The 24,144-nt window shown below is 54.2% G+C and overlaps 1 protein-coding gene across 2 annotated transcripts in view; it reads left to right on the forward strand.

The window, feature by feature from the left end:
- Positions 1 to 22,952, forward strand: part of BCR (BCR activator of RhoGEF and GTPase) — a 122,075-nt gene extending 99,123 nt beyond the window's left edge. Inside the window, exons 15-23 of one of the 2 annotated variants that reach the window (XM_046024882.1) lie at positions 1,537 to 1,634; positions 3,469 to 3,600; positions 15,022 to 15,081; positions 15,732 to 15,841; positions 17,345 to 17,484; positions 18,300 to 18,434; positions 19,123 to 19,228; positions 19,695 to 19,857; positions 20,208 to 22,952. In XM_046024882.1, the coding sequence (XP_045880838.1) occupies positions 1,537 to 1,634; positions 3,469 to 3,600; positions 15,022 to 15,081; positions 15,732 to 15,841; positions 17,345 to 17,484; positions 18,300 to 18,434; positions 19,123 to 19,228; positions 19,695 to 19,857; positions 20,208 to 20,297 (1,034 nt within the window). In that variant the 3' untranslated portion in view covers positions 20,298 to 22,952. Of the gene's footprint in view, positions 1 to 1,536; positions 1,635 to 3,468; positions 3,601 to 9,775; positions 10,573 to 15,021; positions 15,082 to 15,731; positions 15,842 to 17,344; positions 17,485 to 18,299; positions 18,435 to 19,122; positions 19,229 to 19,694; positions 19,858 to 20,207 lie in introns of those variants that run through there. The other variant, XM_046024883.1, reaches the window with a different exon arrangement.
- Positions 22,953 to 24,144: the final 1,192 nt, after the last annotated feature.

The raw sequence follows: 24,144 nt of genomic DNA on the forward strand, positions 1-24,144 counted from the left end.
CCTTGCCACTGGTCCTTACCTGCAGTCCTCCTGTGCCCCACAATTCTCCCAGCACGGAGCTGTTTGCAGTGCTGCCCCCTCCCCCCACCCCGCCCCGGCCTGCTGCACTGTGTGCCCGTTAGGTTGGTAAGCTCAAACTGTGCAGGTGGTAGGCACTTCCTCCGGCTCCGCCCCTCTGTATGCATCCCCGTCTTGGTGGTCATGGTCCATTCACCTCTGCCCAGGTCACCAGCCACAGGGCTTTGCTCACATAGAGGCTGTAGTCAGGGTTTGGCAGGGGGCCAAGTGAACACACATTCTGAGAGCTGCTGGTTGGGTTGCACTGTGGGGTGGAATCATTGCATGAGGTGCTGGCTCCATGCTGGCTGCTGGTGTGTTGTTTTAAAAAGAAAATTAAGGGGACTCCTAGGTGGCTCCGTTGGTTGGGCTTCTGCCTTCAGTTCAAGTCCTGATTCTGGAGTCACCGGATCGAGGCCTGTGTCAGACTCCCTGCAGTGGGACATCTTGCTTCTCCCTCTCCTCTCCCTCTGCTTCTCCCCCTGCTCAAGCTCTCTCCCTCTCACTCACCCTCTCTCTCTCTCTCTCAAATAAATAAATAAAATCTTTAAAAAAAAAAAGAAAATGAAGGCCATTTTTTCCTGATTTTGAAAATGTCCAGGAACAAGAATTCCTGTCTCCTTCAGGGGTCCTTTCAGTTGGACTAAGAATCAGATTGACAGGAGACCAACTAACAAGAGAAAATTAATAGTGTTTAAACTGGAAATCCACATGGACTTGGTCAGGCAAAATGAGGCATATATGTCATTCTGAACTAAGGAGAAGGGCATAGGTGTCTGGGAGTTCAGAGGACAGGAATGCACATGACAGGGCAATAAGAACAGATGTTTGGGGATGCCCAGGTGGCTCATTTGGTTAAGCATCTGTCAGGGTCCTGGGATCGAGTTCCGTATCAGGTTCCCTGCTCAGTGAGGAGCCTACTTCTCCCTCTGCCTGTCTGCCTGCCAGCCTAGAAACTTTACTTGGTAAGTTTCCTACTTGTGTGCTTGCTCACTTCCCCTCACACAAATAAAATCTTTTTTTTTTTAAAGATTTTATTTATTTATTTGACAGAGAGAGATCACAAGTAGGCAGAGAGGCAGGCAGAGAGAGAGAGGGAGAAGCAGGCTCCCCGCTGAGCAGAGAGCCCAATGCGGGGTTCCATCCCAGGCGCCCCAAATAAATAAAATCTTAACAACAACAAAAAAGTTTGCCCTGCCATACCGATGGGTCACTCAGATAAAACTTATCTCTGCTCATAACCATTATTTTGAGAATCCCTCCCCCCATCTAGATTCTTCTGTATGGTTAAGGAAAGGGCAAAAGTTTCTCTTCAGCCCATAGAGTCTTAATTACCTTCAAGTCAGAGTAATCTCCATGTCACAGTGGCCTGTCTTGGGGCAGCCTGCCCTTGGACCTCTACAAAAAATAATCCCTGCTGTCATAGAAAATGCAGGTAATGTGGAAAAGCGTGGTCACCTTCCCTGTGTTGTCCTTCAGATCTGTACTGCACCCTGGAGGTGGACTCCTTTGGTTATTTTGTGAATAAAGCCAAGACGCGCGTTTACAGAGACACAACGGAGCCCAACTGGAATGAGGTGAGCTACTACTTCCGGATACTTTTTGAGCGCTGGCCCTGGCAGGCAGGCCAGGATTTGTCCCTGTGGAGAGTCCGAACCACTCCCCTCCCCCGCCTGGGGCTCCCTGATGGCTTCTCCCCTCCTCTGCCCCACCTCCCAAGGCCCTGCCACAGCCAACATTCCACCAGCATGCCAGGAATCTCCTGGGAGGAGGGGGGCTAGTCCAAGAGATTTTATCTCTGTTCCTGAGAATCCAACCCCCCACATACACACATCACAAAGAAACAGCCTGGAGAAGCTTAAAGGGCTTTTTGTGCTGCCTTTGTTACTGCTTAGTGTTTACTTGGTAAGTTTCCATAGCGTTTTTCCTCGGAAGTTGGAATGAGCCCTGGGACCCTCTTGGTTTCTGGAAGCCTGGGACTCTGCCAGCCAGGGCTGGGGTAGGGACCTGATTTGCCTGTCCCGGGTGTTGGGTTTGTAGAATTTGCTGCTCTTTTCTCCTTCACTTTGGAGAGCTGTTGTGTTAACTCGCTTACTTTCTTGCCTTGAGCCTTTGGGAGTATAGGAATGATTACAGAGTGGTTATATTGACAAAGCCTCCAGATCTGTGAGAATGCCATTTCCCAGTTTCTGGAGCAGCTGTGGCCCTCAAAGGCTTCATGCTTAAAGAAATGGGTGGGGACACACCACGCAACCCCCCTGCAGAAAAAGCAGCTAAGTCCCCCCTGGCTGCCTGGTCCACCTTGGGTTGTGTGGCTCGTAGAGCCATGGGGCCAATCCCCCAGCGCTCCTTTCTTGGTGTCCCCTACTCTGATCATCAGACTTGATGCCTTAGCAGGTCTGGGGGCATGAGGAGCCCATAGGATTGCCCAGGCATGATAGCTCTGGGCATCCCTGCAGAAAGGGTGGTGGCTTTCTGGCAAGGGAGCAGCATAGCCACGTGTAACCACCAAAGGCTTTGCCGGGAGCAAGAGGGCTGTGACTGTCAGGGGCAGTGAGGAAGGAGTTCTGGGCATGGCGCAAAGGGTTCAGGTGCGAGCCAGCAGCGGAGGCTCAAAGAACCAAGGCACGAGGGTTCCAGACCAGCAGGTCACCTGGTGGCCAGCCTGGGGGTACATCTGGATCATCCAGGGGTGTTACGTGTTCCCAGCACACGTGCCCTCCCCACCCCCATGCGGGCTCAGAAATCTCTCCTTTTTTCTTTTCCGTCACCCTCTTTTCCATCTCCCCACCATGACCCTGTGCTGGCAACAGCGCTGGTGTGAAACGCAGAATTTACTGAAGCTATCCTGAGGTGATGGAGGAGAAAGTTAACACCACACATCCTGCAGCAAACAGCTCCAAAGCCTACACGAGCCGTTCTTTCTTCTCCTCTGTCACCTCTCTGGGTCAATTTTTTTTTTTCCCTTTCAAATACATTGATTTTTTTAGAGCAGCTTTAGGTCCAGAGCAGAAAGGACAGAGATTTGCCATAGAACCCCGTCCCCAAACGTGCAGAGCCTTCCCCACTAATCGGTGATTCTACACTGACACGTCATTATCACCCAGAGTCCACAGAAAACTGCATCTGTGACCACCACCCCTGAGCTTCTGGTCCAGGTGCTGTGGGGACCGCCCTTTGATATTCTGGCTTCGGGAGTTTGGATTAGATGTTCGAGGCATTCAGAGCTTCCAGATGCATCCAGGCTGGGCAACAGTGGGGCACTCACAGGGAAGTAGCTTCTGAGGGTCTTCGTTGCAGGACTAAAGTGGAGAGGGTCTTGAGGCACGGATCCTTCCTGGGCAGTGAGGAACCCCCTGAGCTTCCCTTCCCCCCACAATGAGGGACTTTCCTTCTTTCTTGGGACTTCAGGAATTTGAGATTGAGCTGGAAGGCTCCCAGACCTTGAGGATACTGTGCTATGAAAAGTGTTACAACAAAACGAAGATCACCAAGGAGGACGGCGAGAGCACAGACAGGATCATGGGCAAGGGCCAGGTCCAGGTGAGGCCTTCCCGCTCCTCTGCTTCCTGCAGAGTCCCTCTGCCCACCACTGTGTCCAACGCACCCTCGCACACCTGCCCCTGGGCCAGCCCACACCCTCTGCCGGATGCTCGCCATTCTTTTCCCAGTTGACCTGGGACTCAGAGATGGTTCAACTCCAAGGGTCAAGGGCAGGTGCTCCCAGACTTAGAGAGGGACTGTCACAGGTCCTTTCCTGCTCATCTCTCTGTTTGAGTGTCTGTCGTGCCCCATCTTGTCCCCAAAGGAAGTTCAGTTTGGCTTGTTCTCATAGCCTGGGCTTCAGTTCCTCCATGGCCTTGTGTTTCCTGGGCCTCACCTGTGCAGTTCTGCACGCCACTGCAGGAAGCCCTGGTACCCATGTTCCTTATGGGCCTCTTGCCAAACCCGGCCAAGCAGGTTCCTCCCTGCCCTGCCCTGGGGGTGGGCACCGACTGCTCCAGCTCCTCTCCTACCCACCCACCCTCTCCTCGGGTAAAGCCTCCAGCAGGAGTGGGCTGGGCATTCCAGGTGTTGTGGTAGAAGGAGGCTTTCCACGAAGCCCCACCTCCCTTCCCTGAGGGCAGGACATTGCTTTTGTGCTGAAATTCTGAGCAGCATGGATGAAGGAGGAGAGTGACTCACCCCTAAGTAATTTCGTCTTCTTGGGGGGAGCACACATGTTCCGTCCTTCAGAGGAGAGCAAGTCCTCACTTAGCTCCAGACCCCCTCTCTGTTTTGCCCGGTTCTCAGGTTCTGGTTCCCTAGGTTTTCACGGCTGCCTGCTTTCCTACCCTGGAAGCTTATTAGGGAATTCAGTGGCTCAGGACCTCCAGGAACCCCCTCCTACCATGTACCTGAGACCAAGTCTAAAAGCAAAAATGCTCCTCTGACTGCCTTGTATGTGACCCCCCCCCCCACAACCTACCTTCCAGCAGACACCACCCCATAGCTCACACCTTCCCAGAGAGCCGGCCCAGGGCTTCACCCCCACACAGAAAGGAACTGGGGCTGGACCGGCCTGGGGCAACCGTCTAACAGGTCCACTAAGGTTTGGGATGCACACTGGGGATCAGTGGGGTGGCCTTGCCCAGCACAGGAAAAGCGGGATTCTTGACCCCCTCTCAGATGGTGTAACTGGGGCGCAGGGGCCCCCAAACAGACCAGGTTGGGCTACTCACTGTTGATAAAATCCAAAGGCAGAGAGACAAGAGGTAGTGAGACAAGAAAGGGATTTCCTTCAGTGAGGCCACCACTGGGAAGACAGCAGGCCAGTGTCTCAAAGACTGTCTCCAAAGTGCTAAAAATACCTGCAGGTTTAAAGAAGGAAAGTGTGGGACTAAGGTCGGTGGGTGCCTGCAGGTGGGCAGTGAAGGTCAGGTGGAGCACTGTCTTGGGGTCAGTCACATGGGGTCTTGCTGAAGTCAGGGCAGTCCTCACTGCTTGAGGGGAGGGCTGTGGTTCTCATCACGGGATCCTTAGCCCGCAGGGTCTCTTGCCTGAGTTAAGAGATAAGCTGGAAAGAAGAACAGAGTCAGGAAGCGCTGACTGAGATTGAAATGGAGGTGGTTGAAATGCTTGGTCAGTGGGCATGGTCTTTGAGGGCCGATGGCTGGTCCAGGGCCAGCTGGTGGATGTCCTGGGCCAGGGTCCTGTTGTGGCTTGGTTGCTGAGGGAGAAGGGTATGGTTCTTCCTTGCTCCCCGTCAGCCTGATAAACCATTGAGCCAGTTGTAGGGGTCTTGGTAGCGAACGGCTTCTGGATGGAAGAAGCAGAAATGCAAGCTGGTGCTTTTCAGCTCTTCCACTTTTGGGGTCCTGTCCAGGGATCTCTGACAAACCACGTCCCTTCCCCAACCAGAGTCACCCCCATGAGCTGGACACGGGTCCCATGTTGACGGAGGCATGCACCGACTGCGAAGTTGTGGTGATGTCTGGGGGCTGGCTCGCATGCTCAGTGTGGACCCTCACCACTCTGCAGCTCAGTGCATTGACTCCCCAGTGTCCTTGAGATCCAACCCCATATTCCCACATAGGTCTTATTCACCGTCTTGGCTCGATAGAGAGTCCCATGGATTGAAGCAGCCATTTCAAGGGGCTCTTCTCCTTTTAATGGACACAGACTTATTTTCCAGATTTTGCTGTTCTGAGAGCATGCTGGGGCTGGACATCTTTGCGGACTGACGTGTTTTGGCACCTAGTGGGCAACGGTCCCAGCTCTGGCCCTTTGAGTTTTCAGGCTGTACTCTGCTGCTCAGCAACTAATGTGTTCCCCTTGCTCGCCCTCCCTTCTCCCTCTCCATAGTTGCATCTGCCCCCAACCCCGGCGTCCCTCCTATACACCATTCCCTGACCCCCGTCTTGCAGAGAGCCCCAAGGCAAGCTGAGGATGCAGATGGACTGGTTTTCTGGCTCCTTTTTTAAGTCCATCTGAAAGACTAAGGGAGGCCCAGATTCCACCAGCCTTTCACTTGATTCATCCAAATCCTCCAATGCTAGAGTCCCAGGGGTGGTAGGATTTGAACTAGGGCCTCTTGAACCTGTCACCGGGTAATCAGGTGTCTCTGTGGAAAAGAGAAAAGAAAGGATATTCATCCTCTTCTTGTACTGTGTTGAGCTGTCTGTGGAAACCCTTTGCCATGATATGACTGGATATAAACAAAATATTCTTTTATGAGCACAGCCTGTGCTCTCGGACACACTAGGGGTGCCAGGTGAGCTCCCCGCCCTGTCCTGGGGAAGAAAAGAGCAGTGGGGATGTCGGGGCTGGCTTGGGACCTCTCTGAGGAGTGCTCCTCAGTGAACGCTTTCCCTTTCTGTTCCTTCGAGTAGGCAACATAGGACTGGAGTGGATTCTGCTTAAAAAAAAGAAAAGAAAAGAAAAAGATTGTGCCTGATCTTGTTAGAACATTAAGGTTGACTGTATTCAGCAGGACGCAGGTATAGGGACCCTGCAGTGAGGTTTTGCAGCAGGAGAGAGAAATGGAGCCCAACTCTGAATGTGACAAGGAGAGAGGGAATTTATAGCCAAGAAGCAGGGTGTGGGGGATTGTCAGTTGGAAGCTACTGAAGAGAAACATCAGGGGTGAGGGGGGATTCTGGCTAAATCAACCTAACGGGTTCCTTGCTGAAAGGAGGCCAGAACAATCAGACATTACCCAGAGGTGATGGGGGGGCGAGGAATCTGGTCACTTGTCGAAGGTCATCAGCTATCAAAGATATCAGGGGATGGTTTTTGCTAAAATTGAGCTCTTGGGGACATTCCCAAGAACGAGGTTTAGTTGGAAAACAACTCAGAGCAGCCTGCCTGGTGTGGCCCAAGGGAAACCCTCTGTCCACTCCCTCAGCCCCAGTGCACCTCCTGAGAGCTGGGGCAAGTCATCACTGCCTGCATAAATGTATTTCCTCCCGTGTAAACTGGAGCCAGTTGCCATGGAGCCGGCCGTGGGGGTCTTCAGTGGCCACTGCTGCTATTATTACTCGGTGTCGTCACTGTTGGTGGAAGAAGGCGGGCTCTGGCTCTATTTCTGCTTCCATGGAAGAGCTGAGTGAGTGGGAAGCCTGGCCAGCCAACATTGGCCAGGAAGGAATCCCAGCATGACACAAGGTCCATTTGTGACTCACACACAGAAGGCAGTGACTGGCCCTGCCCCTGGAGACCCCCATTCCCGGTGGGGCCTGTTTACAAGCCAGTATCCCCAGGAGCAAGAAGGCAAGAAGTCAGAGGAGGAGCGATGATGGCCCCCTGTGTCCCCCAACTCCCACAGACACTGTTTACTGAGTGGGGCTTTTCCCAGCAATATCAGGCCCCTTCCAAGTATGCCACAAGGGAGGGACATAGAGCCCTGCCGCCCTGTTGCTGGGGATCTGGGGAAGGGGATTTGGAATAGTATGGCCTTCCCCCACCCAAGTGCTACCCACCCCCCCCCATGTACATTGACTGAAAAGTTGACCGTAAAGCCCTTTCTGTGAGATGGAGAAGGTGCAGCACCCCAGGAGTGTCTGCAGGGGGCCAGGGAGAAGTCCACAGCTGGCTAGGAGGGCAGAGGCCGGACAGGCCCGTCTGAGGGGCCAGGGATGGAAATCAAGTCTCCAGCAAAGCTGCTCACACACCTGTCTGGGCAGAAGTTGTTGGGGTCATCTGGGGAGCCAGGTCCCAAATTCCTGGGGCTTGATCCGGCTCCCTTTCCTCCTCCACGTGGTACTGATGAGCTGAGGGTTCAGGAACCACCCGTCTGAGTCTCAGGTTTCAGCCCTTGCTCTTCAGATGACTGGCCAGATCCCCACTTCCCCTCCTAAACAATGGCATTTCCACAAGAGGAGGACGGAGGGCTCCCCCTCCCAAGCCCAGGATGGGTAAGTTGGTTTATTTACAGCATCAGGGCATCCCAGAGAGAAAAGCAGGATGAAGTGTAGAACAGGGACGCAGCCCTGGGGGTGCCAGCTATTCAAGAAAGAGTCAGAGACTCGCAAATCTGAGCCGTCACGTACAGACAGGTGCACAGGGCCCCACTGAGAGTGTTCTCTGAGTCCGAGCCAGCAAAGCCATCCCCGTCCTATCAGCAGACACCAAGAGCCCACTGTGCCACCCTAGTGATCAAGGGCCTCCTGCATATCAGGCCCCAGGGACCCCGAGAACAAGAAGACATGTGCCCCTATGTTTCACAGAGCGAAGAGTCTCAGGAAGGAAGGAAGCTGCAGATGTGCTGAGAGCCAGAGTAGGCCGTGACCTGCGGTGGCTGGGTGACTTGGATGGTGCAGTTATTTGGGGAGAGTCAGAGGACAGGGAAATCTTCACTGAGTTGGGGTTACTGGATCTGGGGCTTCAGGGGAAGGATTTGCCCAGGTGGAAATGTCAAACATCCTATGCTCTGAGCCGAGCAGGAGCACAGGACTGATGAGATTGCATCAAAGCCCAGAGAAATTGGAGCCTTGCAGTTATTAGGAAGTCCTTTTTCCATCTTTCCCTGCTCTCTCCTCCGTTGGCCGATTTTCTGTTGCTAAACTCCCTCCACGCTGTTTCTTCTCAGTGATTAACTTATATCAAACCTGAGAATTTTGCCTTCTCCCATTTCTCCTGGTATTTTGTGTGTCTCGCTGGGCTCACCACTCATTCCAGGGGGATCATCAGAGTTGTTTTTTCTTTCTAACATTTCTTCTGAGTCTTGGATGAGATTGGGGCCTCGGGGTTCTGGTTTGACCCTTGCTTTGTTTGAAGCTTTGTTCGAAGCTAGTGCTTGGGGTGGCTATATGTGGGTTCCCAAACTCTGCCGGCCCGAGTTGCTTGCCTCGTGAGTGGAAACCCGGTTGGATATAGACCGACAGGTCCAGCTGTGACCCCTTCTGAGGGTGCCCTGACACCCATGCTCCAGCCCTCACCAGGACCTTACTGTGAGGTCTTCCCGCGCGCAGGCATCTCCTCTCCTCATTCCCCCCCCCCAGCAGCTGTGCAAATGTGGGGACGCCACTAGCTCCTGTCCATGCAGGACAGCCTGAACCTGGAAGGAACCGAAAGTGTCCATCAGCTCGTGGGTCCGTAAACCAACCGCGGTATATCCACATGGAGAAATACAATGCAGCCATAACAGGAAGATACACGCTTCACGGGTGGACTACAAGGAGATTGTACTAAGTGAAATAAGCCAGACAGAAAAGGATGAGTGACCTGGGACTCCTGGGACTTACAGGAGCTACCTGGAACCAGTGAACTCCTAGGGACTGAGAATAGAACAGAGGTTCCCAGGGGCTGAGAGGGGGTGGAAAGGGGGAGTTACTGCTTCACGGGGATGGTGTTTGGGATGATGATGAAGTTTTGGCGGTAGATGGTGGTAGTGATTACACAACATTGGGGATGTGCTTAATGCTACTGAATTGTGAACTTAAAAATGGTTCATTTTATGTTATATATATATATACACACACATATATATGTGTATATATTTTTTAATCTCTTAATATTTATAGTGCATAATATTTTGTTATCTATTATATATTTTATAATATATAATCATTAGTGGTTGTAATATATAATGGTTAATGGTTTAATATATAATGGTTAATATAAAAAATATAAAATATTATGTATTTTATAATATAAATTATATGTGTGTGTGTATATATATATATATATATTTTTTTTTTTTTTTAACTTCCAGTTTTTAAAGTTAGCATGTCCACAGGGTGAAGGGATGGACGTGATCGCCCAGACTCAGCAACTTGCGTCCTTCATGAAATCCCCCACCACCAGAGGGACAGTCAGCCCCTGCGGCGTGGTGGGGATGCCACCTTCGGCAGCCTCAGCACCCTCACCCAGAAGAGGGCAGGTGTCTGTCTCCCGGCAATGCCAGAGGACCAAATGTTCAGTCTGCGCAACACGTGTTGTAATCCATGTATATAAAAAATGTTTACATCATATATCTCATATACATGTGTCTTGACATGGAGGTACCACAGCAAATGAAAAAGACGGAAGCCCTGTGCTTGGGGCCCGTACGAGAGGCAGACATCAACAAAAGTGAAAATAAGAGCTGTGGTCAGGCAGGCAGGAGATGGGGTTTGGGGAAGATGTGATTTTCAATTAGCTGGTTGGGGACAGCAGATACTGTTAGAGAGGTACCAAGAGACTCAGTCTTTCATCACCAGACCACACAACAGTCCATCCACACAGACACTCACCACGCTACGGCATCCTGCTATTGGGCAGAGGATGCCTTCCTGGGTGCCTTTGTGGGGGCCTGGGGGTTGCTCAGAGATGAATGAGATACATCCCCTGTTGTGGATAAATGAGCAAAGGGAGAAACCCATGTCACCTCTGAAACTGGGAGAGGTCCAAAGTGTCTCTTGTACCAGACACATAAAATGGGTAAGATTGTGTTTAATAAACTTACGAGGAAGATTTTAGGCTATAGAAGCTATGAACATGTAAAAACATGTGAGCAAATCCTTCTTGTCCAGATTGCCCAAGATTTGCCCTCAAGAAGCATACCTCTGTCCCGGTGAAGAAAGTGTGGCCATGTGACCTGGGCCCTCCTTGCTCTATTGTGATCCATTCTGGGAGCCTATATCTTATTTTCTTCAACTAGCATGACATACAGTACCTCCATCTTAAGTATACAATTCAGTCAGTCATTTTTAGTAAATTTACAGAGTTGTATAACTCTCACCAACAATCCAATTTTAGAATATTTCCATGCCCCCAAAACCATTTCATCATTCCCATTTATAATTGCCCACAGTTCTTACCTGCAGACCCAGGCTGATCTGCTTTTTTTGTCTACATATTTGCCCATTCTTTGTATTTCACATAAATGGAATCATTCTGTATTATGTGGTCTTTGTGACAGGCTTCTAATACTGAGCACGTTTGTGGGGGTCACCCACATGCTAACAAGTATTGGTTATGGCCAGATTATAGTCCATCCTATGTATCCATTCACCATGCTGTTTATCCACCAACCAGTTGATGGACACTTGGGTTTCCAGCTCAGGGCTATTACGGTTAATGCTGCTGTGAATGTGTGCACACAAGTCTTGGTGTGAACGGATGTTTTCATTCTTCCCGTGTGGAAACCGGGGGTGGAATTGCTGTGTCGGGCAGCCAAGTTTAGCTCTGCGAGGAACTGCCCTTCTTTTCCAGAGTGGCTGCTGTATATTATATTCCCAGTGGCAGTATCTGAGGGCTCCCATTTCTCCACAGCCTCCTCAACACTTGTTATCATCTTAGATGTCCTAGGCAGTGTTCCTTTATCCATTTAAGTGATGCCGGAGCCTGGTGGGGACCAGAGAAGGGCAGCAAGGAATTAAAGATGTGGACGCTAGAGCTCGGGAGAACAGATGGTAGCAATAAGAGCAGAAACGGGAAACCAGATTTCCCTCCTGGAGAGATTTCTCTGGGTGTCTCTCAGAAGACCCATTCCAGGGAGGGAGTAAGGTTACAGTGCATGCGTGGGAAGCCCTTTTGGGCTGTCCTGGGCGGTGACAGTGGACACAGAGGGAATGGGTATTGCCTCCTTTGGGTGTTTTAGTCCTGCCTCTCGGGCTGAGGGCAGTGCCTGGTCCTCAGCAGAGCCACCTAGACATGCGGGGGCAGCCATCCACCAGCCCCACCGCCTACCAGTGTCCCCCCACCTTGCCCAACCCTGGGGAGACAAGCTAGAAACCAGCCCTTCCTCCAGAGAACACTGGTGAGCAGATACCGCCCCACCCACCCACCCACCCAGTCCCTGTCCCCCATCCCCCAGCAGCAGCCACATTCCTTGCCTAGACCTTGAGATCCCTAGGGGCCCCCATGGGCGTCTGGAGCACCATTTCCTGGTCCTCTCTGCTCAGTCATCTATTTTCCCAAATCCCAGTCCCTTCTTGTTTACTTCTCTGGTCCTTGAAATAGCCGCAGGAGAGCGCGTGCCAGCCTTGAATGTCGGTTGGGGCCCGACTGCCCCAAGCCTCGGGCCTCATCATCATGTTATTCTTCATGCTGCTTCCGCTCTGCTCGGCACACTCTGTTCTTTGGAGCCAAGCCAGCCCGGGGCCGGTCTTTTCCACTGGAGCTGCTGCGAGTCCTGGGGGCTGGGTGAGGAGCCGCCTGGCAGCTCCGTGGGCCAGGTCTGCACTCTGGAGGCCAGCTCATGCCACAGCCTCTGGGGCCAGGTGGCGATGGGGCTGGACCTTGGCGTGGGCGGTGGACGATGGCAGTGATCACCCTCCACGGGGCTGGCTATGCCAGGGGGGAGGGGGGCGCGGGGGGGCCGTGGGATGTCTGCTCTGAATCCAGGCAAGACTGCATACTATGATTGGTGTCCCTGACTGGCGTGGTAGAGGCTCATGGGAGGAGGGTATCCCTAGAGCACTTCCAGCCATGAGGCAGGCAGGCTAGCCAGACAGACACATGTTACTCAGTGTTTCCAAAGGCACCCACAGGAAACCAGCCACTTGAGAAGGAAGCTTGGCTTTTCTGGGCTTTAAAGAAAACTGACTCGGAGTTCCCGTAACCAATAGGCTGCTGGTGGGGGATAGGGCTGTATTTTCCAAACACACACAAAAAAGGAGAATCCAGGGGTGATCGGAAACTTTGACCTTGGCCAGCCAGGCTGCAGGGGTGGGGCTTCCTGACAAGCTGGGTCAAAAGGCAGTAGAGGCCGGGAGCTTGTCACACTCCTGTCCAAACACGGTCCTGTCTAGCCACATCGGTCTCAGAACAGCAGGGCCAAGGATGCGAGAGATGCTGTCTGCTCCCGCCGCCATACAGGGCGTCCTACGGTACTTCCACCCTAGCCAGGCGGGCCGGAGCCGGCTGGCCTCTGCCGAAAAGCACTTGTGTGCTCGGGGCACCACCCTGTGGACCTACATCCGAAACCTCGTGTGCAAGGGCAAGGTGGGCAGAGGGGTGTGCCATGGTTTCCCAGGGGAGGCCATGTCGGGGTAGGGTCCCTGCTGCCTGGATGTGGTGCTCCGTTGCTCTGCTTGCCTGCTGCATTGGGAGAGGGGCCCAGGGATTACCGTTCCCAGGAGGGACAAGGAAGGGAGGGAGTGTCTCCTGCTGAAGCTGCTTTTGTGTCTCCCTTTAAAGAAAACTCCCAGTGGTGATGTGAAGCTCTCCCTCTGCTTAGGAGCAGAAGGGACGGTGTCTGTCCCCTTCCTTCCTGGACAGCTAGAGCACAGGAGTTGGGGGTGAGAGGCTGGCGGTGCACACCACCTTTACCTCGTCTCACCACACCTGGTCCGGTTGAGAGCATGGGACCCCAGCATCATCCCTCTCATGCCACCCCTGACCGCGTGGGGCCCCAGCATCATCCCTCTCATGCCACCCCTGGAGGAGGCTGTTCCCCCAGCTGGATGTCTGGGATTCACTCTCACGGGAAAGTTGGGATTTCCTTTTCTGAGTGGTTTGTGACTGCCTGGTCCCTGCCCACAGGCCCTGCCCCTCAGAGTTGGGGTCCCCATGGCCCAGAAGTCTGGCCCCTAAGGAATGAGAACCTGTGACCCTACAGCTGCAGGAGGGAGACACTCTGCCACCCTTTGTTTTTTCTGTGTCATTCTGTCTGTGCATTTCAGATCTTTGGGGATGTTAACCAGTAGGCCCTTGAAGGGGAGGTGATGCCTCCCTGCCCCTGCCAGGAGTGCCTGTGCTGAGCCTCCGTGCCAAGCAGTGTAGGGAGAGAGGCTCAGGTTGCAAACACCTGAGAGGTAGCTGCTGCTGGACCGTCTTTCCTGTCCTGCACAAGGCCCATGTGGCTCTCACCCCTTGGGTCTCTTGCAGTGGGTAGATACAGTATGCTTGTTCTGAGCACCCCTCTATACCTGGTGCTGTGCTCAGTACTGTCCTTGTGTGTGTGTGTGTGTGTGTGTGTGTGTGTACGCACACGAACAAGTTGGTGTGTGCAGCAATTGCGAGGCACAGACCCCACTCTCCAGTGGTGTGTCTAGTCGCAGACACGAAGCGAGTGATGAAATCACAAGGCCCTGCAGGAGGAGCCCCAGGTTATACGGTGTTGGACAGTGACTCCCTAATCTGGCTTTATATCAGAATCCCTTGGGGAGGTTTCTAGTTAGATGAATCCCAGATTTCTCCCCTCTGCCCCCGCTGCTGGTGCAACTCTGGGAGTAGAACCCGGGGAACTGTTTTTGAAATAAAATCTTCGCAGGTGTTCATTTGTCCAGCCCAGCCCAGTGGTGTGGAATGTGTGCTTACCAAAACAGGGGAGATGGAGTCCTCCTAGATGGGGGGCCCTTGGCCAGACCTTGAAGGTCGGGGTCTCATAGCAGCATAGGCTGTGGGGTGAGATTCAGCAACATGGTCCTACAGGCCGGTACTCAGACAGTGCTGTGTGGGGTAGAAGTCGGAGGGGGTGCAGAGGGCCCCCCAGCGCCCATCACTGGCTATGTGATTTGGAGCTGGGCTCTGGGTCCTTCTGGTCCAGACTCTGAACCATAGGACTGGCCTGGACTGGAGACCCCTCCTGCATGGGCTCCTACCACCTAGCACACTCAGGGGGAAAACTGTCCCACACTCCTCATTGGCATGCCTTCTGTTAGTTCCTGTTGAACTTGGGTTTCCCAAAATATCTAAGCCAAATGCTCAGCCTCCCTGAGCTGCATGTGGCACCTGTGATGGTTGGTGAAGGGGAGTAAGTTGACCGCCAGCATGGACTTGAACTCCCCATGGGAAGGGATAGAGGGAGGAACAGGGCCCTGAGCCATGAGCCTGGGACCCGTGAAGCACAGGTCTGGGAGCAGGAGGGCTCTCAGTTTCCAAGGGTTTTCTAGGAAGTTCTCTTTCGGGACCCCTCTTGGCCTCCAGACAGAGGTACCAACAGAGGTCCAGCTCTAATTCTGACTTAGGTATGAAGAAAGCACAGGCTTAGGCTGCTGCCTGGCAGGGTCTGTGCAGATCTCAGGGTACCTGATAATCCTAACTGCTTGCTTTCAGCTGGACCCCCAGGCCCTGCAGGACAGAGACTGGCAGCGGACGGTCATCGCCATGAATGGGGTATGTTGGCGCCTACTTTTCCCACAAGATGAGGGTGGCGCCGATTCCTTCCAAAACAGTCGGGAGGCTAAGCCTGAGCTAGTGTCTGAGGTGGGGCATGGCTAGAGGAGGGAAAGGCACTGCAAAGCAGGGTCACTACGGGCAGGAAAGAGTCCATTGGTGGCTGGAGAGCAGTCCCCAGCGTCCTCCTTGAACAGGATAGGTAGGACCTTGACCCTGGTGTCTGCCTGTAGAAACTGCGACCCTGATTAGTTTTCAGGGTCCCAAAAGGATTTAGACCTTAAAAAAAAAAAAGAAAGAAAGAAACAAAACTATTATATACCAGAAAAGGTCTGGGCATATGTGACAAAATGTTAACATTTGGTAATTCATGGCTTTTTGTTATGTCATTGTCTGTACTTTTCCTGTTGTTTTGTTAACTATTAAGAAAGAAAAGCAATGGGCGTTAGGGTTTGGGGGCAGTGTCCTGCAAGAAGCAACCCTTGAATCATCCTGATGGGTCCCGGTTCTTGCTGTCCGCCCCCTACGCTGAGATCTTAGCCCACTTGCTCGGGGAGGGGGACTGATTTGCCAAGCCCCCTGCGCCTCTGGGAACTCAGACTGTGAGTCCCAGAAAGGTGAGAGGGCCGTGCCCCTGCCTTCCCCTGCAGATTGAAGTGAAACTCTCTGTCAAGTTCACCAGCAGGGAGTTCAGCTTGAAGAGAATGCCTTCCCGAAAGCAGACGGGCGTCTTCGGAGTCAAGATTGCCGTGGTCACCAAGTGAGTGGAGGGGGGCTAGAGTTCATATGTCTCTCATCCCTGTGCACAGTGGGCACTCCTCCTCGCCAGGTGTTTCTGAAGGAAAGAACAGGTGAGGGTCGCCCCTCTCTGTACACGATTCTCTGTGCACAAGGCCGCCTCCCAGGCCCCCAGAGCACTCTGTGTGCTTGGTTGCCTCCATGTTTACAGTGAAACGTGGCCCTGCCAGCTTAGGAATATCCTCGCCACCTTCCTATGCAGGCGGGCTCCCACACTACTGGAGCTGTGCAAGGTCAGGGTTTTCTTCCCTCGCTCAGAATCTGTCCTGAGCGGGGTTCCTGTAGAATGATGGCCACCTGAACCCCTTGGTCAGGTCAGCTGCCTGGAGAAGTCTATGTTTGAGAGCAGTTCTCAGGGACACAGGTCTCTCCCTGCCAGGGTCCATTCACTTCCTCCATTTGGAATCTGGCCGGGCCCCTGACCTCACTGGTCGTCCAGGCCGGGGCCTGCGTCCGATGTCCCCCGGACACCTAATTGTGTCCAGATACCACTCCCCACCCCCAGCTGTACCCCAGCTGTCCCCAGGGTCTGGGCCCTGAGCAGAGAGGACTGTGTCAGCGATTATTCAAATAAGTGCTGCCGGTGGGGTGGCTGGGGAGGGAGCTTTGCTGGGCTCCTGAATCCAGGTGCTCAGCTAGGCCAGAGCAGATGCTCCAAACAGCATGTCTCCCGTTTCTGAAGTATTCCTACTCCAGGGTCCCGTGTGGAGGTACCAGCATTGGACATTGTTAAGACGTGAGCGAATAGTGTTTAGAATCCCTGGATTCTGGGTGCTGATTGGAGACGGCCCTGTGGAGTCATTCATCCAGCAGATGGTGGTGGAATGCTGCTGTGTGCAGGGCTCACCTCTCTCACCTCTTGCTGAGGCTTGGAGGGGTCAGGATACCCCTCACACAGGAAGTGGGTAGCAGGGCCGAGACTGGGTCCAGCACCCTGTGCGGCCACCTGTTCGCCCAACACCTGGATCTTTGTAACTGACTTCCTATGGCTGATACCACTTAGAAAAGCCTCCTGACCTTCTCCTAAATCCTGTATAATTCACAGGCATCCAGCTACCTTAGAAAGGTCCTAATAATGGCGGCGCCTGGGTGGCTCAGTGAGGGGTCTGACTTTGGCTCAGGTCACGTTCTCAGGGTCCTGGGATCGAGCCCCACGGCGGGCTCCCCACTCAGCTGGGAGTCTCCTTGTCCCTTCCCTCTGCCCCTCCCCTGCTCATGTTCTCTCTGTTTCAAATAAATAAAACCTTTAAAAAGGAAGAACAAAGCCTTGATAAGATGTAAGTGATGGTAATCATGAGCTCTCACAGCAGAGGGAAAGCATGCGGACAGGTCCGTGTGAGCCCATTCCTGGGGGCCTCCATCACCCCCATGTCCGGGTGTCCAGATGTACAGACGGGACGGGTCTAGCCTCACTGCAGCCTGAGCCGGAGCCACCAGACACTAAGGCACTGCCTCTCCCCTGCAGGAGGGAGAGATCCAAGGTGCCCTACATCGTGCGCCAGTGTGTGGAGGAGATCGAGCGCCGGGGCATGGAGGAAGTGGGCATCTACCGCGTGTCTGGAGTGGCCACGGACATCCAGGCCCTGAAGGCAGCCTTTGATGTCAGTGAGTGTCAGCCTGGGCAGCGCGGGCTAGGGGTGTGGGTGTGGTGACCGTGTGCCTTCCATGGCTCGGCTCGTGCTGGCTCCATACCTTTCCTTCACTGTTTTAGTTTTCAAATGAAGAGGGAGCGGTAGGAGGCGGTTCTGCAGAAGCCCATTCTCCTGTCTGAACATGCGTGATGGGTCCCATGGAGTGGGACCAGGGGCTTCTGTGGGGCCGCCCCACCTCGCGCTGGGGTTTGGCCTGCTTCCACCAGCTGGAAGAGAGGTGCTAACCAAAGCCCAGGAGTCAGTGTGGTCTATTAGATGTTAGTGGAACTGCCTCAGTCCCCAGATGAGGATGCTGAGACCCCAGAGGCTTCTCACAGTAGAAGGGGGCAGAGTCAGGACTTGGTGCCTGCATCCTCTCCCCTCCCTGGCTTGTGACACCGTGGGCCCAGAGGGAAGGCACTGGTTTGAAACTCTGGAATGGAACAAATAATCCCGGTATCTTAATGTTATCAGAAGATGCCTGTAGCCAGGTGGTCACTACAGAGCAGAGCCCCCCCAATCCCTGCCCAGGCACAGTGTCTGGCCTCCGCCAGCCTCACAGCCCCTCATGGTGGCTCAGCTGCCAGGCCACCCCTTGCCCAGCAAGGGAGGGGTGGGGAGGACGCCTCCCATGTCAGAATCACTGGCGTGCTTGGAAGAAGATGAGCTGCTGAAAGGAGGAACTCCAAAAACCAGCCTGCTGTGGGCTGTGCTAGGCCGAGGCAAGGAGAGCAGAGCCCTGTTTGGGATCCCTGAGTAGGTCGTGCTTCATGTCCGCACTCCTTCCAGATAACAAGGACGTGTCGGTGATGATGAGCGAGATGGACGTGAACGCCATTGCCGGAACGCTGAAGCTGTACTTCCGTGAGCTGCCGGAACCCCTCTTCACCGATGAATTCTACCCCAACTTTGCTGAGGGCATCGGTGAGCATGGGAGGTTCCCTCTTTCCACCCGCTCCGTGTTTCAGTCCAAACTTCGTGGGTGGCAGGGAGGACTGAGTACCCAGCTGGTCCCGGAAGGCCTCTGCCCATCCTTACAGGGCCTCCCATTGTCCCCATCCCTCCAAGTGGCCCCAGAGGGTGAAGCAGCCACTACCACTGTGGACACACTGGGATATGGGGTCCTAGAGGCTCCTTCCTCCTCACCGGAGTGCCTGCCCTGCTCCTCTTACCCCAGGTCCTAGTCCCATCAAGTGGGGCTTCAAGCCCAGCCTGACCCTAAGTCAACCCAGAGGGTGGTATCCAAAGTGGGGGCACTGGGGCCCAGGGTACACAGGGTGATGAGGGAGCTGCCAGGGCCCCCCCAAAACTCCTGCCCCTCTTCCTTTATGTTTCATTCCATGCTCAGCTTCTCGTGCCTTGGGCTTTTTCCAAGCAGAAGGTGGGAATGGCCAAGCCAGCCAGGAGGGCAGCCACTGGTCCCTGGGGTGCCTGTCAGCCCTCTGGGATACAGAAAAGGCACTCATCCTGAGGTCCTCACTGGGGGCCAATGCTGTGTGGGTCAGGATGATGATGGGCCTGGACTGTGCTGTGCCCTCTGACTCGGACCCCAGGAGGGGCCTCCAGCTTGACTGTGACCCTGAGAATAACATCCCTCCCAACCCCCCCACAGCTCTGTCAGACCCTGTTGCAAAGGAGAGCTGCATGCTTAACTTGCTGCTGTCACTCCCAGAGGCCAACCTGCTGACCTTCCTCTTCCTTCTGGACCACCTGAAAAGGTAACCCCAACTCTTCCTCGGGCCCAGGGTTCCAGGACCCCCAGGCTGCAGGGCAGGCTCTCTTGTGGCCAATGGCTCCTGTCGCACTCCATGGCTCCTAGAGACCTTGCCACTCATCCCCCAACCCTGCCCCCACTCCCCAGTCTTAAGGGAAGAGAGAGATGCTTCAGTTACAGCCAGTGGCTGGGCTTTCTCTCCCCAGCAGGTCACGGCCCACAGCTGGCCCAGCTACCTGCCAGCCTCAGGTGCTCTTCGTCCTCGGCCCCTCCAACCCAAAAGAAGCGGGGTGGGGTCTGCTTTCGGCACGACTGGGGGTGGGGTGTCTGTGTTGTAGAGTCAGCCCAAGGCAGAAGGATGGGGCCCACTGTCATGTTTCCTGAGTTCGGCGGGGTGGTCTGGCCCCTCTGTCTCACCCCCACCCTGAAAGCTGTGTCACAGTAGCACCCTCTGCTTTGGCCCTCTGCAGGGTGGCAGAAAAGGAAACAGTGAACAAGATGTCCCTGCACAACCTTGCCACAGTCTTCGGCCCCACGCTGCTCCGGCCATCAGAGAAGGAGAGCAAGCTCCCTGCCAACCCCAGCCAGCCCATATCCATGACTGACAGCTGGTCCCTGGAAGTCATGTCCCAGGTACGAGGAGACAGACTCCAGCTCACACTGCCTCACCTCACAGAGGTGGCCTCTGCCTGGCCCATGCGGGGTCCTGCCAGTCGTTCCCACCGAGCTGTACAGGGAAGGGGGCCGAGGTGCAGAGAGAGGGACTGAGGCCATGTGGCTGAGGGGTGGGGGGCGATGGGAGGACTCAGGCCACTGCCCTTCCTACTGTTCCTTCCTGGGGCTTCTCAGGGCTATCCTGGTATTCCTTCAGGGGCGCTCAGATCTCTTGCCAGGAGGGGCTCATTGTCACCAGCACACTCTGCAGCTATGAGCATCCCTCTGAGCCACTTGCCTCTCTCCTCCTCCCTGCTGTGCCCTGGCAGGTCCAGGTGTTGCTGTACTTCCTGCAGCTGGAGGCCATCCCTGCCCCAGACAGCAAGAGACAGAGCATCCTGTTCTCCACTGAAGTCTAAAGGCCCGGTTCCATCTCCTAGAGGCCGGCAGAACGGCCTGGAAACCTCCTGGCAAATCGGGCTATCCACAGAGCAGGAACCGGATCTTCTTGAGGAGTAATTGGGCTGCCTTGCCCCCAAGGGCTGGACCACCTGCCTAGAGACAGCTACCCAAGGCAAAAGGCTAAGTGGCCTGGGCAGTTATGGGCCTCTGGGCCCTTTGGGTCTGTGAGCTCCCGCCGGGCCTCAGATTGCGGTTTTCCATGCTGCCACCAGAGGGCGCCCCACGCCAGCATGCCTCGGCGCGCAGGCCTGGCCGTGGGACCAGGCGAGGGGAGTGGTTTCTACGAACTTAACTTACCAGAGTTTAAAAGATTTCTACTGGATCGCTTGTCAAGATGCACCCTCTCCAGGGAGAAGGGAACATGACCAGATTCCCTCACTATGGTGTCTTGAATAAACACTGATGCTGCTTCATACCGTGGGGGCCGCAGCCCTGTCCCTGCGTGGGTGGGGGCTTTTCAGTTTCCCTGACTTAGAAATTCGACTCTGTTTGTTTAACAGGATTTGAAAAGCTAAGTCAACACTGTGTAGCGTTTGACCCCTTTTGCTTCCTTCCTTCTCTTTCTTTCTAGAAGGAGCTCTGTCCAGATATGGGTCTTCCTATTCTGTTCTGTTGCTTTGTTTTTGCTATTCATGTCCCCTTGGAAGGCAGCTCCCCGTGGAGCCATGTAACGTCTGTCTGTCTGTCTGTCTGTCCAGGACCGACATCAGGGGGAGGGAGGTCCAGGCTGTGCACTTTATGGCTGCTTCTCCAGGGATAGTGACCCTGTCCACTGCCTGCTGGGCACAGGCTCTCCTCTTCAGCTTCAAAAGGCCTCAGTCTCTCTGGCTTCCTCCAGCCGTCACCCCCTCTGCCCATACCCTCCCTTCCCCTGATCGTCCCCCTCACCACACAGATCACTTCATTCTCTCGCTCTCTGCTGAACAAACTCAGTACTAACTTTTGTAAAGTTTCCTCTTGGCAGCAACAGCTTGCTGACAGCTTGTTTTAAACTTTGATCTGAGTAGCCTTTTGATACTTGAATATTTTTAAGTTTTCTACATAGTTTCAAATTTTTTTCCTAACAGATTCAGATACCTAATACGATATTAGAATGTACTCCATAGACAGTCCGTGTCCCAGCGACATTTTGTCTTCCTCCACACTCTGGCTCTTTTTCTCAGGAGCCCATTCTAGACTCCTGAGCATCAGGAATGGGGGAAGGTTAGGAGCAGGGGGGAGCTCTTCTGCCAGCCAGGCTCAGGACACTGGGCTTCTATCCCAGATAAGGCAGAAGGACAGAGACACACACACACACACACACACACACACACACACCCCGCCCCTGGCCCCTGCTGCCCACCTCTCCTGCTCTCCAAATACCAGTACAGAAGCCAGGACATTCCCTCCTGACCACCGAGCTTAGAGAAAAGAGAACGAGGGAGGCCACTAAGTTTTGAAGAAACAAATCTATGAATAGTTGCCTTTTTTTTTTTTTTTTTTTAGAAAGGGGTTAGGGTGAGGAGAAAAGAAACCAGGAAAAACCAAGTTTCCCAGCTGGTCTTGCAAAAAGAGAGGATGTAGTGAACCAGAGGAGGGAGGTGATGGTGTGACTCAGGAAAAGGTGTTTGCTTGTCACGTGATTCCACCAGTACCTGGTGGCAATGTCCCATGATCCTTCCCATGTCCTGCGTGGCAGGGGTGGGGATGGGAGGGCTCACTTGACAAGGCAGTTCCTGCCTGAACTTGCAGCACGTGGTTGGGGGGGCATGTGCCCCCAAACGTCTCCTCTGCTTATGGACCTGTTGAAGCGGGGAGGCAAGGGAGGTGGCAGAAAACAGTCTCTTGAAGGTATTATGTCCACATAATGTATTTATTTCTCTGTGCTTTATTCTTGCAAGGAGAGCAGACCCACCATTTTAAAGTAATGCTGTTCTCCTGGGGGATTTAGGGCAGGGAGTGGAGTCCTGTGCCCTCTGCACATTTCTGTGCATTCCGTGCCCGATGCACGGGGTTTCTCAGGCCTCCAACTCCAGGCCGCCTCTGGCCTGGCTCCCCATCCCCGTCCATCTTAGCAATCCACCAGCCCTCAAGGGGAACACACTTGGCTTCGAAAATCTAAACCCAGCCCTCGTTTCTGTTCCCCTGTTGTCATGATTTACATCTGTCGCATTGAAACTGGAAAGCAATATATCCGTGTCTGTGCCAATTTTCGTTCCCTCCCCCATACCCTCCCCCTTTTTACTTTTTATTTATATAGAATGTGTGCTGTTTAATGACGGAATGACCACTCTTTCTTGTGTAGCTGTAAAAGCGCTCTTTTTGCCGGGCCACAGTGGCGGCGGTCACTTTGGGGCCCCCGCCGCCCATGTCGTCCCATCATACATACGGGCTGTGGGTTGGTAACGCCAGCATAGGGCGCCTCGGGGCCTAGAGCCCAGACATGACCTTCGGCAAGGCTCGGCTGCTGGACTCTGCCATGAGAAGTGATGCTGTCCCACCCTGGCCCCCCGAGTCTGGAGCTGTGAGTTCGGCTGGTCTCAGCAGCTGCATTTCTGCTTTGGGCTCAGCCCTCCCTATACCACCACGAGGCAAAGGACTGCCGACACTTTCATTAAAGTTACCTGAGACGACTTGTATCAGTGGCAGTTGCTCCATTCAGAAGAAAAACCGTGTTGGAGCCCCTGGGAGGGTCCAGGGGTGGGCAGCAGGGGACAAAGAGGGCCCGGGTGCCCCGGAGGCCGCCTCGGAGGGCAGTACACACGGGCATGAAGAAGCCAGGTCCCGTGAGGTCGACACACCACAGGCAGGCACGGTGGGCAGTGTGGGGGATGACCCCGGAGCCCTCTGGTTTAGGGCAATAAGGATACTGGCCATGTCAAACCCAGGGCCAGGAGGGGCTCCAGCCACACACAGCCATACCCCTGCACTGGCCCATTGGTCTCCATGGTTTCTACTGGCACTGAGGCTTGGGGAACATGGGTCACCCTTAGCTGCCACCAGCCTTATACTCAGAAAAAAGCTTGTCTGGCTGACAGGGAAGTTGTGCCCAGGGTGGATCCTGGGTGCTGCTTGGGAGGAGCTGGGACTGTAGCTCTCCTGGTAGATAGCAAATGGCCAGTGGGGGTCATCCTCATCCTTGGGGGATGAAGGTCTCCTGGTGACTCCCTGGTCAGCTCCCAGGGGCCGGGACAGTAGACTGGACTGATTCTCCCTCTGACTGGCCTCCCATCACCACTGTCTGTAGGGCATCACCAAGGTGATTTCACTGAGCCGAGTGTGGGGCTGTCCTGGGGAGAGACGGGGCTCGATGGCAGCAACCTTTTACCAGCCTGTGGCGACCGGGAGGAGGTCACACCAGGAGTACGACACGATGCCCTAGGGATGAGCCTCCACCCTCAGAATTTCCAAAGGCCTCGGAGCCCTTTCCCACAGCACCCCCAGCATTTTTCCTCCCACAGGACCTCCTCCAACACCCCTCCCACAGCCCCCCACTGTGGCCCCCACAGTGTGTCCCTGAAGGCATTGTCTCCCAGCACCCCCTCCCACAGTGAACCCCCCACAGCACCCTCCCCCAGAGCATTCTCCCACAGTGCCCCCTCCCACAGGTTTAAGTATTAACCTTGGGTCTTGCCTGCACTGGAAAATCTTCACATATACCATGCCATCTGTCTGCTCCAACATCTGCCAATGAGGAGCAGCCTGCCACTGGCCCTTCCTCCCCAGAGTATTTGACCCTAAAAGGCTCCAGTTAGCGTTAGCTCTCTCTATCCCTGTAGTCCTGGTCCTATTTGAAAACCATATATAATAATAATAAATGTTAAT

The sequence above is a fragment of the Meles meles genome, chromosome 12 (assembly GCF_922984935.1).
Source record: "Meles meles chromosome 12, mMelMel3.1 paternal haplotype, whole genome shotgun sequence".
NCBI classification, from domain to species: Eukaryota; Metazoa; Chordata; class Mammalia; order Carnivora; family Mustelidae; genus Meles; species Meles meles.